This window comes from Hydra vulgaris, chromosome 09, assembly GCF_038396675.1.
Source record: "Hydra vulgaris chromosome 09, alternate assembly HydraT2T_AEP".
In the NCBI taxonomy this organism is placed as follows: Eukaryota; Metazoa; Cnidaria; class Hydrozoa; order Anthoathecata; family Hydridae; genus Hydra; species Hydra vulgaris.
In genome coordinates this window covers 42,030,499-42,046,109 of record NC_088928.1, presented here as the reverse complement: position 1 = coordinate 42,046,109, position 15,611 = coordinate 42,030,499, and the positions used below count along the sequence as shown (strand labels likewise).

General features: G+C 27.6%; 2 protein-coding genes across 4 annotated transcripts in view; one reads left to right on the top strand and one right to left on the bottom strand.

Moving 5' to 3' along the window:
- The window catches only part of LOC100197180 (serine/threonine-protein kinase D1), a 43,986-nt gene extending 33,995 nt beyond the window's left edge, over positions 1-9,991 (top strand). For 2 of the 3 annotated variants that reach the window (XM_065805762.1, XM_065805764.1), the window contains 4 exons: positions 7,580-7,740; positions 8,896-9,002; positions 9,093-9,178; positions 9,296-9,991. In XM_065805762.1, coding sequence (XP_065661834.1) covers positions 7,580-7,740; positions 8,896-9,002; positions 9,093-9,178; positions 9,296-9,460 — 519 coding nt within the window. In that variant the 3' untranslated portion in view covers positions 9,461-9,991. Of the gene's footprint in view, positions 1-7,579; positions 7,741-8,195; positions 8,442-8,895; positions 9,003-9,092; positions 9,179-9,295 lie in introns of those variants that run through there. The other variant, XM_065805763.1, reaches the window with a different exon arrangement.
- A 3,117-nt stretch (positions 9,992-13,108) lies between these two features.
- On the bottom strand, positions 13,109-14,242 carry LOC136085482 (uncharacterized). Its single transcript, XM_065806793.1, has one exon. The coding sequence runs from the start codon at positions 14,240-14,242 to the stop codon at positions 13,109-13,111; it is 1,134 nt and encodes a 377-aa protein (XP_065662865.1).
- Between the last annotated feature and the right edge of the window lie 1,369 nt (positions 14,243-15,611).

Below are 15,611 nucleotides of genomic sequence, written 5' to 3'. Positions count from 1 at the left end.
ATACAGCTTTGTCAACATTTTGTTGAGTTGCACTTGTTTTGTCCAGAAGGAAATCAACTTTTTTTAATACTTTTGATTAATTTATTAATTTTTGTGTACAAATAATGAACTTTGTGATGAATAAAACTTGAAGAACTTTGTCTCTAAACAGTTACATAGTTATTTCTCTAAATTGAAAAAATGCAGCACTTTTATATAAAGAAACTAAATTAGCATTATTTGGTTGCACTTGTTTTGTCCGATACTGTATATATATTAGGGCTGTTCATGTGAACACAGGAAAAACAAATTTTTCTCGGATTTGAATGCATAGTTGTTTATTTTGTGCCATTTGACATAGTAATTGACTGTGCAAAAAATCTTTCCAATCAGATAATGTTTAGGGGGTGCTCAATGACCATAAAGTTTTACGAAAAACGTCAAAAACGTGTAAAAAGTTCCAAAGTTCCAAAAATTTCTAGAACCTGGTTAGTTAGATTTTTTCCACTGAAATATTGTCTGATTGCGTGCTATATAGATTAATTAAAGTGCAGCAGATTAACTGTCATCAGGGCACCAGACTAAAAAATGTCTGCTAGTGTTTAAAACAACTGTGTTTATATCATTTTGTTAAAATTTGTATTCATAATTTTAATACTATTACTTAACTCAATTTAGAATTTGTTCAAACAGAATAAAAAGGTTTACAAGTATAAATATTATTTTTATTTGGAATTTCAGTTTGACAACAAATGTATTAATATTTTGATAGTACCTAACCTTAGTAACCTATTACAGAAAACTAGCATGGTAGTCTGGTAGTGTATTGTTTGTTATTAAGTGCAGATAATAATAATTTCTAATTTGAAAATATTTATTTAATTTCTTTAGTAATAATTATTATAATATATTGCTGCAGCTGCATAAACCAACAACTGAATGATAAGTTTGTATAATATGGTATTGAGTTTTGATTTTCTCATAATATTTCAGTTATCATTGAAATGGCAGCATCATCTCGTGTTGCTATCTCTACACGACTTCAAACCAAAATCTTTTTAATTGGACAACCAGAGCCAAATCTTCCAGATAAAGTTCTTCCCTTAACATCTGATGTTTTAAAAACATTTTTTTATCATCTTAATTCAACCAAAAAGTCAGTGCCTGAAAGTCTTAAAACAACTGTTGATGAACTGATTATTATTTGGAATAAAGCCCGTATTCCGACAGCATTTCATCCGAATGTAGTCTTAAAGTTGAAAACTTTAGTCCAGGAATTTAAATTAATAAAATAAAAAAAATCCAGATTCTCAGAAATTGAGAGAGAAATCATTTACAGACACCATTGGCCTACTTTTTGACATTGCCCACAAGGATGCTGAAACCATGATCAGAATTGAAGAAGATAAAGAATTTTTATTGGATCAGAGATGTCAGAGAAAAATGGTGATGTTTGGAGAGGACAAAGAACTTTCAAAATTAGAAGAAAGAAATGAAGCAAGGAAACAAGCAGAGAGAGAACGAAAGCTAAAAGAAGAGCAAAGACAATCTGGTACGAGTGCAATAGTTCCTGTTATTGAACCTTTACATGACGAAAGTTATAGTGATGACAACGATAACGATGCTGTTGATAATGACAAAATGGTTGGTAGAGATTTTGAGATAGAAATCCCTGTTTATTACAGACAACAAGTCAGTAAAGCAAGTTCTTTAGGGTCAGCTGAATCAAGTTTAGCAAGTACTCCAAAACGACAATGTATCTTAGATACAATTCTTGACTCGCCTGATGTTTCATCAACATTAGACAGAATTAATCTATCTGACACAAAATTTACTATACTAGCAGCAGCAATTGCAAGGGCTGGTGGACAGAACCTCGATGATGGATCATTGTCACGTTCTACAGTCCGTAGAAAACGAACCTATCATCGATCAAATATTGAAGCCACTGTTCGAACTGAATTCTGCGATTTGGACAAACCACCATTAATCGTCCACTGGGATGGCAAACTGATGATAGATCGTACAAATTCTGCAGCCCCTAAAGCAAATGTTGACCGGCTATCTGTAGGTGTGACAGGTCACAATGTTGACAAAATACTTGGAATAGCAAAACTATCAGCTGGAACTGGAGAAGCCCAAGCAAAAGCAGTTATTCATCTGCTTAATTTCTGGGACATAATTGGTGATGTTATTGGAATGAGTTTTGATACTACAGCCTCTAACACTGGCTCCAAAAATGGTGCATGTGTAGTTCTAGAGAAACATATAGGTAGAAATTTGTTATATTTCGCTTGCAGACACCATGTTCATGAGATCATAGTAGCAGGAGTGTTTGGATCACTATTTGGACCATCATCTGGTCCCAACATACCTCTTTTCCAGAGATTTCATTATCATTTCTAGATCCCTGGTGCTTATCACATGGCTCGCTGGATGGCCAAGGTTATTTATTGTTTTAAGATTTATTTATTTCGTGAAGAGTTCAAGTTGACCACAAAAGAGGAAAAAAATCTCTGTGAATTTTGCTTATTTGCTAGTCTGGTTTATGTAAAATCTTGGATATCATGCACAAATGCCAGCGATGCTCCAGTTAATGACTTGTTTCTGTTTCAGCAACTTAAGCAGTTTGCAGTTGTGAATAAAACGATTTCGGAAGCAGCAGTCAAGAACTTTCAAAACCATTTGTGGTACCTTTCGCCAGAATTGGTCCCACTAGCTTTGTTTTCAAACAAACTTCAAACGGAAGAGAAGCGAAAAATGATTTCCAACATGAAATTTCACGGTGAGAACTGGTCTGAAAGCTTGATCAAATTAAAGAACATTGAAAGTCTAGAGAAGAAATCTCTGAACATGCTGGTGACATCAGTTTCAGCAAGTGCGTTGCGGTCTATGAAGGTTGATATTGATTTTCTGTTCAACAACGATCCAGCTACCTGGAATGATTCCCCAGAATACCAAGAAGGAAAAAATTTAGTATATTCATTGAAAGTAGTAAATGATGCTGCCGAACGATCTGTGGCTTTAATGTCGATGTTTAATGAATCAATTACAAGGAATGAATCTGAAATGCAGAGGTTAATTCAGGTGGTTGAGGATCACAGAAAGCGAGTGCCAGATGCCAGAAAGTGTACTCTGAAGAGTTATAGTCCTCGCTAGCATTAACATTGCACGAACTATAACATTACGATAATTAAATGTTAATTGCTCATATGTTTTTTTGTTTATAATTCGTATTTTAATCAATGACAAAGAGTCAAAAATCCTAGTGTTTTATTTTGGAAAAATTCTGATATAACAAAAACCGCAGAACTTTAGTCGTATTGCAGTATTTTATTTCATTAATTTCTCTGCTAATAAACCAGTCTAAAGTGGATGTGGATTGTAATTTGTATTCAGAATTTAATATTTAGAGATAATTAAAACTGATCAAATCTGAAAAATCTAATTAACCGGGTTTTAGAAATTTGTGGAACTTTGTTACTTTTTCCATGTTTTTCACATTTTTCGTAAAACTTTATGGTCATTGAGCACCCCCTAAACATTATCTGATTGGAAAGATTTTTTGCACAGTTAATTACTATGTCAAATGGCACAAAATAAACAACTATGCAATCAAATCTAAAAAAAAAATTTTTTTTGGACAGCCCTAATATATATATATATATATATATATATATATATATATATATATATATATATATATATATATATATATATATACACAACCCTCGGAATTAGGAAAAATCAGGTCGGCAATAATTTGCCGACCTCACTCTTTTAGAGGTCAGCAAAAATTATTTGATACAAAGGTCTTACCCTAAAACATAGAAAAGAGGTCGGCAATTTTTTGCCAACCTCAAACACTTTCAGGTCGGCATTGCCTCATGCCGACCCTAATTCCGAGGGTTGTATATATATGTGTGTATATATATGTGTGTGTATATATATGTGTGTGTATATATATATATATATATATATATATATATATATATATATATATATATATATATATATATATATATATATACACACAGTGGTTTTCATAAATTTAGACGCACTCATATTTGAGAATAGAAATTTTTAGTTTTTTAACGATAAAACAATAACGGAAAAAGATTTCGGTTTAGTTTTTTCTCTATTCATTAGATAAATACATACAGAATATAAAATTTAAAAAAAATTTAAAAAAAAGTACAAATACTAAGTAATACTTAGGTACAACTACATGGTATTAAAAAAGTTAGACAAAAAAAATTACTCATAAATTTAGACGCACGATACATTAGGAGGCGTAATTTATGAACCAATCAATATTTTGTGTATCCGCCTTTTGCTTTAATACAACTAAGAACTCTTCTAGGCATAGACTCAACAAGGTTTTTGTCCTTAAGGATGTCCTTCAGCTGGCTAAGTGTGGAAATTTGAACCTTTGCCAATTCACGGTCAATCCAAGTCCAAATGTTTTCAATCAGGTTCAAATCAGGTGAGTATGGAGGCCACGGTATTGTCTTGATATTATTATTGTTGAACCACTCCTTTGTATAGTATGCAGTATGTGCAGTAGCGACATCTTGTTGAAGTTTCCATGGTTTATCATTGAGCATAAGCAGGTCAATTGATGGAATTAGGTTGTTTTCCAGTACTTCTACGTATATTCTGGAGTTGATTCTTCCAGTGTATGTTTGACATATAACAACACCTTTGCAATTGAAGCATGACCAGATTCATATCGAGCCTCCTCCAACTTGTATAGTCGGTCTAATGTACCTGGCGTAATACTTTTCGTGAGTCATTCTTTTGACTGTTATGTTAGATTTGCAATTGATAAGCTCAAAGTTACTCTCATCACTCCACATAGTGTTTTTCCATTGTTCTATTGTCCAATGCTTTCTTTCACGACACCATTTTAGTCTCCTTTGTTTATAATATGGGCGCAAGAGCGGTTTTTTCAAAGCAGAGTAGACTCCAATCTTGTATTTGATAAGTATTCGGCGGATTGTGCTTTGAGAAATGATGTATTTCGCGTTGTATTGAATTCTGTGGTCAATTCTTTGTAACTAGTTCTTGGATTAGCTCTGACAGCTCTAAAAAGGGCACTATCGTTCTTTGTGGTGGTTGACAAGGGTCTACCTGACCTCGTTTTCTCGCTGGTACCACCAGTGTGAAGAATGTTATGCTTTGTTATCCAAATGCATTTCTCAGAAACTCCAATTAACCTGGTGATTTCTCTATTACTTTTGGTTCCTTCCTTGATGTGAGCAATAATTTGCCATCTTTCACCTTGATCAATACGTCTTTTGCCCATTTTTCGTGTCTTTTTAGTGCAAAACCAACTTAACTTTTGTTCATTTATTAAATAATGATTAACTAATTCCAGGTAAGTCATTTATATAAGGTTTTTTGATAAAATCAATTAATTTAGGCCTATTAATGAGAAATATGGGAAAAAAACTACTAAATAACTATCAATTAACAAGATAAAAGACTTTTTTGTTTGTGCGTCTAAATTTATGAATAAAATAAAATCAAGCTTATCAATTAACTTTTATATATATATGTGTGTATGTATATATATATATATATATATATATATATATATATATATATATATATATATATATATATATATATATATATATATACACACACACACACATATATTATATAAATATATTTATTTTCTCCTGTATATACTGTAGTGTCCAAAAGTAATTGCACAAACAGATTTGTTATATTTTCTCAATAAGTTATTTTTTAATGAAATTTCAGTTAAAAAAAACAAAGTTATTATCCAAAATTTTATTTAAACAATCGAAATGATTGACTTAAAAGTTATTGGACAAACTAGATTCCATCAACTTTTAAACTTTTTTTTCTGAATCCACATTTTTATAAAATCATTCAATAATCAAAAGTTCATAATGACATATGGGACATAATCATGGGACATTATAAATATTTAAGGAAGACTGAGAAAAAGTTAATTTTGTAAGCAACTAATAAGACTGACAGATTTCAACGGAAATGCACATTCTATGATTAACAGTTGGTCATACATTAAAAGTTTTTTAATAACAAAATTGTTTATATGCCTTGGCTAAGTCACAAATACCAAAATCAACAACTTCTTACCAACATAATGTTGTAGTGAGATTGTTAAAAGCAGACCTCCACAAGAGAGCCAAAGAAATTCAAAGAGAATTCACAGTCACATCAAATTTCATGCTGTTATGAAACTGTAAATTTTTGCTTATAACAAAACAATTTTTTTTACTCTAGTTCTGTTAAAAAACCTTTTTTTAAAAAAAGTAAATATATATGTATAAAAGTAAAATTGAAATTTACTAAAAATAACATTTAAATTGAATACCACAGCAATGGTTAAAAAAATTATGGAGTGATAATTCAAAGTTCAATACATTTAGCTTTGATTGTATTAAATATGTTCAATAGGTCCCCAAAGTGATGTTAAATACCAAGTTTCTAAAGTAAAGCATGATGGTGGCTCAGTAATAGTTTGGTCATGCTTTAATTGTAATAATCCAATAATCCAATGTTCACATCCAAACTAGTCATGAAATTTTTTTCACATAAGAAAGTTTGAGTCTGGAAATGGTAATCACAGTCTTTAGACCATTTCAAACATTTTTAGGAGCATATTGAGAGAAAGATTAGTGATTCTAAACCAACGAATCAACAGGATTTGTTTGAATTGATTGAACTCACTTGTAAAAAAATACCAAGTGATGTTTCAATTAGTTTGGTTAATTTAATGACTTGTGGATGCAATTCTGTCATTGTGACAAAAACTTTTCCAACCAAGTACTAGCATTATTTACAGATTGTATATGTATATACATACATATATATATATATATATATATATATATATATATATATATATATATATATATATATATATATATATATATATATATATATACACATATATATATATACATATATATATATATATACATATATATATATATATATATACATATACATATACATATACATATACATATACATATACATATACATATATATATATATATATATATATATATATATATATATATATATATATATATATATATATATATATATATATACACATATATATGTGTGTGTGTGTGTGTGTGTGTGTATGTGACTGAAACCAACTAGTTCTTTAATTTTAATTGCCCGCTGGCTTTTTGAGTTGCCTGGTGTTCAGCGAGTATTTATTTTCTCATTATTTTTACTTTTTTGTTTTTCATAAGAATCAATATCTTCCACATCACTGTTATAAATATTATATATATATATATATATATATATATATATATATATATATATATATATATATATATATATATATATATATATATATATATATATATATATATAGTATATATATATATATAAAATTTTAATTATTTGCTTTTGAAGCTCTTAAAGGAAGTTCAAATTTAAAGGTTTTAAAAATTTGTAAAATTTTATACACAGATTTTATACGAAAAGCCTTCTGTGTTTGTAAAAAGTTAAGTTATTTGTTTTGATTTTACTATTATACTTTATACATAGTTTTGAAATTTTTATTTTATGTAAATAGATTAAGCTATGTGACTTTGGTTTTTCTCGAATTATTGGTCGGGAGTCGTTTCGTCGTTCTGTAGTTGGTACTCCAGCATATCTTGCACCAGAAGTTTTAAGTAATAAAAAATATAATAGATCATTAGATATGTGGTCTGTTGGTGTTATTATATATGTTAGGTAAGAAAAATGATTTTTGTTTGTAAAGTATTTTTCATTTAATAACACATGAATGTTTATAAAAAAACTAATTTTTTTTTTATTAACAGTTTTATTAGTTAATATAATTAGTAGATCCCTAAGTCTTTCAGTGCCTACATAATTCTCCAAGGGAACATGTGTTGAAATTTATAAAAACACTATTGTGCACTAATTACCGCTTCAATTTTAATACAAAAAACTGTTATTTTAAGTAAAATATAGTGCAAGCAACTATTGCAAAGTATATATTGAAATAAAAATAAACCAATAAAACTGCAGCAAGATTAAACTTATAAAACAAATATTCCACTTTTATTGCTTATTCTTAAAATAGTAACAAAAAAAGTTTTTAAATTAAAAACGGTTTATAATTATTTTAAACGATTTTATTTCCTAGAAATGGATTTTCTTTTAAAGTTCCTTTTGTTTTGAAGGATAGCGTATATTATCATTAAAAAGAAATCAGTTGATATTGAAAGTATTGAAGATGTCACCACAGAAAGGAGTAGAGCAAAATAACAATTTATATTGTATTTTATGTTCTTTTTAAAGCTGTCTATAATTATAAAATAATGAAGTTGTCTGAATCAACTAATATAAAAGTTAAATTTTTAACTTTGTCAATATATTTAAAATAATAAAGTTTAAAAGATTTTTTAACGTTTATAAAAAAATAGAAAGCTATAAAAGTCTTTTTTTTTTTAAATAAAAAAAGTATCGTTTACCACTCGAACAAAAAAAAGTATCGTTTACCACTCGAACAAAAAAAAGTATCGTTTACCACTCGAACAAAAAAAAGTATCGTTTACCACTCGAACAAAAAAAAGTATCGTTTACTACTCGAACAAAAAAAAGTATCGTTTACCACTCGAACAAAAAAAAGTATCGTTTACCACTCGAACAAAAAAAAGTATCGTTTACCACTCGAACAAAAAAAAGTATCGTTTACTACTCGAACAAAAAAAAGTATCGTTTACGCCTCGAACAAAATTTCCTTTTCCAGCCAGTCAATAGATTTATTTTTGTAGCCAACTTAATAGTCTAATATTTTTTTAACGTTTTTTGATCACTTTTTTTTGAGTTATTGTTTAATTCTTTTTTTTTTTTTTTTTTTTTTTTTGTTCTTATTTGTAGTGTTAGTGGAACATTTCCGTTTAACGAAGAAGAAGATATCTCAGACCAAATAAAAAATGCTGCTTTCATGTATCCACCAAATCCTTGGGCTGAAATTTCAAAAGACGGTTAGTTTGATTATAAAATATTTAGATTTCGATTTTTTATTAAACATGAGATCTTACAATTATGACATTTTTTTAATTATGAAATATTAGCACAAGACTTGATTAACCAGCTTTTACAAGTAAAGATGAAAAGCAGACTGACGTGTCAGCAAGCCTTGCTTCATGTGTGGATGCAGGTGATTTAAAATGATAGTAATATTAATAAAGTATATTGTTGAAAACATCAAAATGCTACAATTCACTATCACGAGATTCACGATTTTTAATGTATAAAAATTAATGCTTTAACTTAGGATCATGAAACCTATTTGGAATTACGCTGTCTTGAAAAGCTTGTTGGCAAGCGATATATAACGCACGAGAGTGACGATGTTGCATGGGCTCGCTACGATCCTACTAGATCAAGTATTAGAGAATCTATTCCTGAAGAAATTAATCCAAAGTTTAGTTATTTATAGGATTTGATAACGTATTGATATTAACAAACAAAAAACCAATAGAAGTGTATTTCCTGTACCTAACTTATTTTTTATTTATTTATTTACATTTTTTGTTTATAATGGGTGTTGTTTATAATTTGAGATTTTTTATACATATATTCTGTTTTTAATTACTAATTTTAAAGGTATTTGTATTTTAATTTTTGTCATAAATTATCATAAACTATTTATAAATTTTAGCGGTTTGAACTTTTTTTTTGCTAAAAATGTTTCAAGATCTTCTTTTTTATATATCTTCCTGCCTAATTTTTTAATATCACATTTTTTAATAGTATTTCATTTTTCTGATTTTAAAAATTGTTTAAGTGACTTCATTCATTAATCGTTAAAATTGATTAATCAAAAAAATTGTTCAAACTTTGTATCTTGATAATTTATATATTTTCTTGCAACATATATGAAATTTCTTCCAGATTATTTTGAATATATTTTTTATTTTCTGAGTTTCATATTTTATAAAGTATTAGTCAATAATAAAAATAACCTACATATATTTTGTGTTCATCTCAATATTAATGGTCACTTAAATGATAATTTCAAATATGTAAATAAAATAGACAAATAAAAATGTTTATAGAATTTAAGTTAATTTAAACACAGGAAAAAAACGTGTTCAAGTAATAATTTTGCACTTACCATGCGGTAGTAAAATACTATTCATGTCAAACCCCTTCTCCGACGTTGAGCGTTCTTCACGTCCGTTAATTCGGATTTATAAAGAATAGAAGAAAATTGTAATAAATAGGGATAAGCGCAGCGGAGTGTACATATATCAATGATATATTACATAGAGGTCTAGCTCCGTAAAAATTCCGTTACGAAATGTGAGGTGGTTTTTTTTTTTTGTGGAAGCCATATTGAATACTGGCAAAACATCATAAATAAAGTTTTTGCAAGAAATTATAAACATAAAATGATAAGCCTGATCTATTTAAGTTTGTTTATTAAAAAAAAGGATGCCACAAAATTTTTTTAGTATAGTTAGTGTCGTTTTAATTTTTTTTTATCTGAAAGTTGTTTTTATAATAGTAAACTTAAAGTAGTCAATGTAAATTTATTATTGTAGAAATAAGTTAACTGCCATGGAAAGAAACCGTCGAAATTATTATATAATTTGAAAAAACTGGACATGGATTAAAATATGTAGGTACATTATAAAAACATTGTTACCACTATATCTTATATTAATTACATATATATATATATATATATATATATTTTATCTAATAATTGTATATATATATTTATATAAATTATGTTAGTGTATTCTACAAATAGAATGCTCAATGTTCTTAAAAAACAGAGCAATAATAAATTAGTAAAAACATGTTTAGATAAAATATAGTTTTTCTATTTAGGTATAAAATATGTATATTTAAAAAAAAAACTGAACAATTTTACTTTCTTTTCTAATTTAAAAAATCTTTATATGCCTTTAAATAAAATTATTTTATTAAACTGTTGATGTAAACCAGCTTTGTTTTTATTTAGAATTTTTTTTTTTTTTTTGTCCTTTTTATCTTTACAATGTTGTGATTCTATCTATATAACTGATACAAATTTACAATGTTTATAAAATATATGATGGTAAGAGAAAAAATAAAATCTCACAACTTTATAGAATACAAAAAATATAACTGCAGGGTATCATTATTATTAAAAGAACGCGGGAAACTTGCGGAAGACCAGATGGTCTTGTCATCAAGAAACCGCTTGTACTAGTAATAATTTTTGTATTTTTGTTTTTACATGTTTCTAGTTTTATAAAATATAACGGTAGTTCATTTTATATTGGATTCACATATAATAAAATGTAAGATAATAAATAATTTATAAATGCTAGATTTTGTACACATAAATATATGATTAGGCATAAATAAAGTTATTTTTGATTTATATATTTTTTATATTAATATTTTTTATTGAAGTTTTTTGGGATTTTCGTTTCAACGTTAATTTTGGCTCTAGTTTCAGTATTAGTTTAGTGTAAGTTCATATAATTGTTTATATTTAAAACGAATTTTTTTAGTAAGATTTTTAAAAATTTAGGTTATCTAATTTTGTAATTATGGCATTTCTGGATATCAGTTTATTATAGAGATGTGAAACGCGATAGTTTTGTTTTTCTAAACGGTATATTAAAGTTTCCTACTTCTCGAGTGTCATATCTATTTCTATTGCTTTTAAAGAAATCATTTGAGAAATGTGATGGGACAAGCCCGAGTTTAAATTTCAACATAAACAATAAGTTTTGATAAATGTTTATTCTATAGACGTTTAGTCATTAAGGAGTTTTAACAAAGGTTCAGCATGAGTGAATTTGTCTTTTTTATAGACAATTCTAACGGCATGTTTTTGACGTCGATAAAGTGATTTCAAATTGGATTTATTGGTATTGCCCATGCTATATTACCATATGTATAATAGGTCTGTATAAATGAGAAATAAAGATGTTTTAGATTTTCTTGGGATAACATTGGTCTAGCTTTGTATAGCACGCCAATGTTTTTGGTTATTTTAGTATTTAATTAGTCAATGTGTGCTTTCCATGAAATATTTTCGTCAATTAGTAAACCTAGAAATTTTGTTATTGAGGTTCTTTCAATATTTTTGTTTTCTATTTTTAGCAATGGTAATATATTAGGTATTTTTTTTCTTTTTTGGTTGGGATGGAATAAAATGTAATTTGTTTTTTCTGTGTTTAAAGATAATTTATTAGATTTTAACCAGATATTAAGTTTTTCAAGTTCGATATTCGTTGTTTCAAAGAGTTCTTTAATAGACTGAGATGAATAAAATAAATTAGTATCATCTGCAAACATTATTACATCAAGTTTGTTTAAGACTTTCGGAAGATCGTTAATGTATATTAAGAACAATAAGGGAGCTAGAATGGAACTTTAGGGAACGCCACATTTAATCTTAAGCAATTTTGAACAGATATTTTCATCAGTATTAACACATTGCTGTCTGTTTAGCAAAAAAATTTTAAACCAGAGTAATACAACATTTTTTACGCCATATTTTTCCAATTTTTTGAGCAGGATAGCATGATCAACAGTATCGAATGCTTTCGATAAATCTATAAAGATTCCTAAAACAAATTCTTTATGAACAAATGAGTAGTTGATGCTATTTACAAGATCTACGATTGCATGTTCGGTTGCATGTTGCTTTTGAAAGCCGAATTATTTTGTATTTAAGATGTTGCTGTTTGTTATATATTGGTATAATTTATAATAAATTATTCGTTCGAGGAGTTTTGAGAATACAGGAAGAATTGAGATTGGTCTGTAATTGTTTAGTAAGTATGGTCCTCCAGTTTTATATATAGGTACAATTTTTGCAATTTTCAATTTCTCTGGAACGGTTCCTGTTGTAATTGAAGATTTGAATATTTCGAAGAGGGGTTTCTTTATTATCGGAAAGATACTCATTACAATATTGCTACAAATTTCATCAATTCCTGGTGCTTTGTTGATTTTTAAAGAGTTTTTTGCATTTTAGAGTTCTTCATAGCTTAATCCGTTGAAAGTTAGTTCGCTATTTAGATCAGTAAAATAATTTTCAAAGGAGTTATTTGCGGTTTGAATTTTAGACGCCATGTTAGGGCCAATATTTGCGAAGAAATTGTTCGGCAATAGAGTTCTTATCGTTGTGTTCTATTTCATTTATAATAATTCTATCTGGTAAGCTGTTTGTTTTTATATACTTTTTTCCGATTATTTCTTTCATGATGTTCCATGTTTTTTTGGTATCTCCATTTGTTTTTTGAAGTAATTTAGAATAATACGCTTTTTTAGAATGTTTTCTCATTTTTTCGAAAAGATTTTTATATTGTTTATAAGTAGAAAGGTTTTCTTCATTTCTGTTTTTCAAATATTTAACATATAGTCTTTGTTTAGTTTTTGAAGATTTTTTGATTCCGCTGGTGATCCATGGACAGCTTAAATGTTTTACTTTTATTTCTTTTTCTTTGATTGGAAAATGATTATTATAGTGTTTAAGAAAAAAATCTGTGAAAGTATTATATGCAGAGTTTGTGTTCCCAAGGTTACATTCTTGATACACTTTAACCCAATCTACTGCCGAATTTTTATTTATTTTTCTTTTATAAATTTTTTTTTTCGAGTTATTATTTATTTTTGTATCATGTTTTATTGTAAAGTAAATTGGAAAATGATTTGTTATATCAATTTTTATTATTCCTGCTTTTAAGGAGGTATCTAGAAATGAGTTTGTTAGTATGTTATCTATTGCAGAAATAGTATTCGAGGTTACCCGTGTGGGTTTATTAATAATTGGTAAAATACAATGTTGAAACATGTTATCAAAAAATAATTTAGTGATCGGACACTCTTTGTATTTTAAACAATCTATGTTTAAGTCCCCGATACAGAACAACTTTTTTTGCTCTTTATTGATTTGAAGAAAAATTTCTTCTAGATAATTAGAGCATTTTTTAATATTACCTTTAGGTGGCCTATAACAGGCAGAGACTATAATATTTTTAAATTTGGAGTTGATGATCTCTATTGTAAAGACCTCACTATCGGGGTTAGAAATGGAATGATCTTTTCTCACTTTTATCACTTGATCATTCCGAACATAAGTTGCAATCCCTCCTCCTTTTTTGTATGCTTTCCTTTCAGAAGATAATAATTTATAATTTGAAATTTGAAAGTTAGAGTTATTTTGGATTGATTCATCAGAACACCAAGTTTCTGTTAGGCAAATCATACTGAATGAATAATTGCAATCAATTAGGAAATGTTTAAGTTTGTCAAAATTTTTATTTATGCTTCTTATATTTATGTGAATTACCGTAAAATTATTTTTATAAGCTTCAAGTTCAGTTTTGAAAGTTTCTGTTTCAAAATATCGAGATTTAAAATTATACATTTGAAAAATTTGCGTATCAGCGTCATTGAGTATATTATTCGCGGTTTCAAAGACATTAAGCGCATCGTTTCAAAATCTATTTTATTTTCTATTGCCATTATTTTAGAATGTAAAATTTAGAACGCGTTTACTCAGTAAAAAGTGTGTTGCGCTATTTTTTAAAATCTCGTGTAAATATTTTATCGTATTTTAAAATGGCGTATTTACCTTCGCTTCTTAGTTTTTTAACTTCTTTCCAGAGCTTTCTTCGATGATATATTGTTTCTTGAACGAAGTCTTCATTTATGTATAGGCCAGTTCCTTTAAGATACTTTACATCATTGAGAATTTTGTTTTTGTCTTGGAAGTTTAAAAGTTTTATAACTAATGTTCTTGGTTTGTTGTCTTTAAATTGTCCGATACGATGAGCTCGTTCAACCACTACTTCGCTTTGTATTTTCAGTTTTGTTTTGAAAATTTCTTTAACCCTTTAACAGTGGATGACGGTTATATCCGTCAAAGCTAAAGCAATACTTATATGTGAACGACGGATATATATATATATATATATATATATATATATATATATATATATATATATATATATGTATATATATATATATATATATATATATATATATATATGTATATATATATATATATATATATATATATATATATATATATATATATATATATATATATATATATATATATATATATATATATTCTATTAAACACCCAATAATTACATAAATTATAGGTAAAAGAAAAACAAATAAAGAAAATGCTATGTGTGTTCTTGGAATGTTCTTGGAATGTTTTCTTCCATCAAAGTTCTAAATATAAGTCTTTGTTCATTTAAATTCCATAATTGGACAGATTGTTTTAAAATTGCGGCGACATTGACATCTAACACTTCCTTAGGGCGTGCAGTTTTAATTTTATTGCCCTCGATCATACATTGCAACATATTAATACCAAATTGCTTGCATATTAGCCATATCTCACCAACAAATAAACTTTGGTTATTTATACACGGCAACTGAGTCATTATAATGGAGTAACATATGGGGTCATTAAGTAGCCTGATAAATAAGTTTAATTTGTTATGAATAAGAATGTTTGATACAGAGTTTACTTTGAAAAAAGAATGGAGGTAATTTTTACTATGCTTAGAAATATTAAAAAATGATTTTAAGACAGATCGTCCAACTTTATCAATATT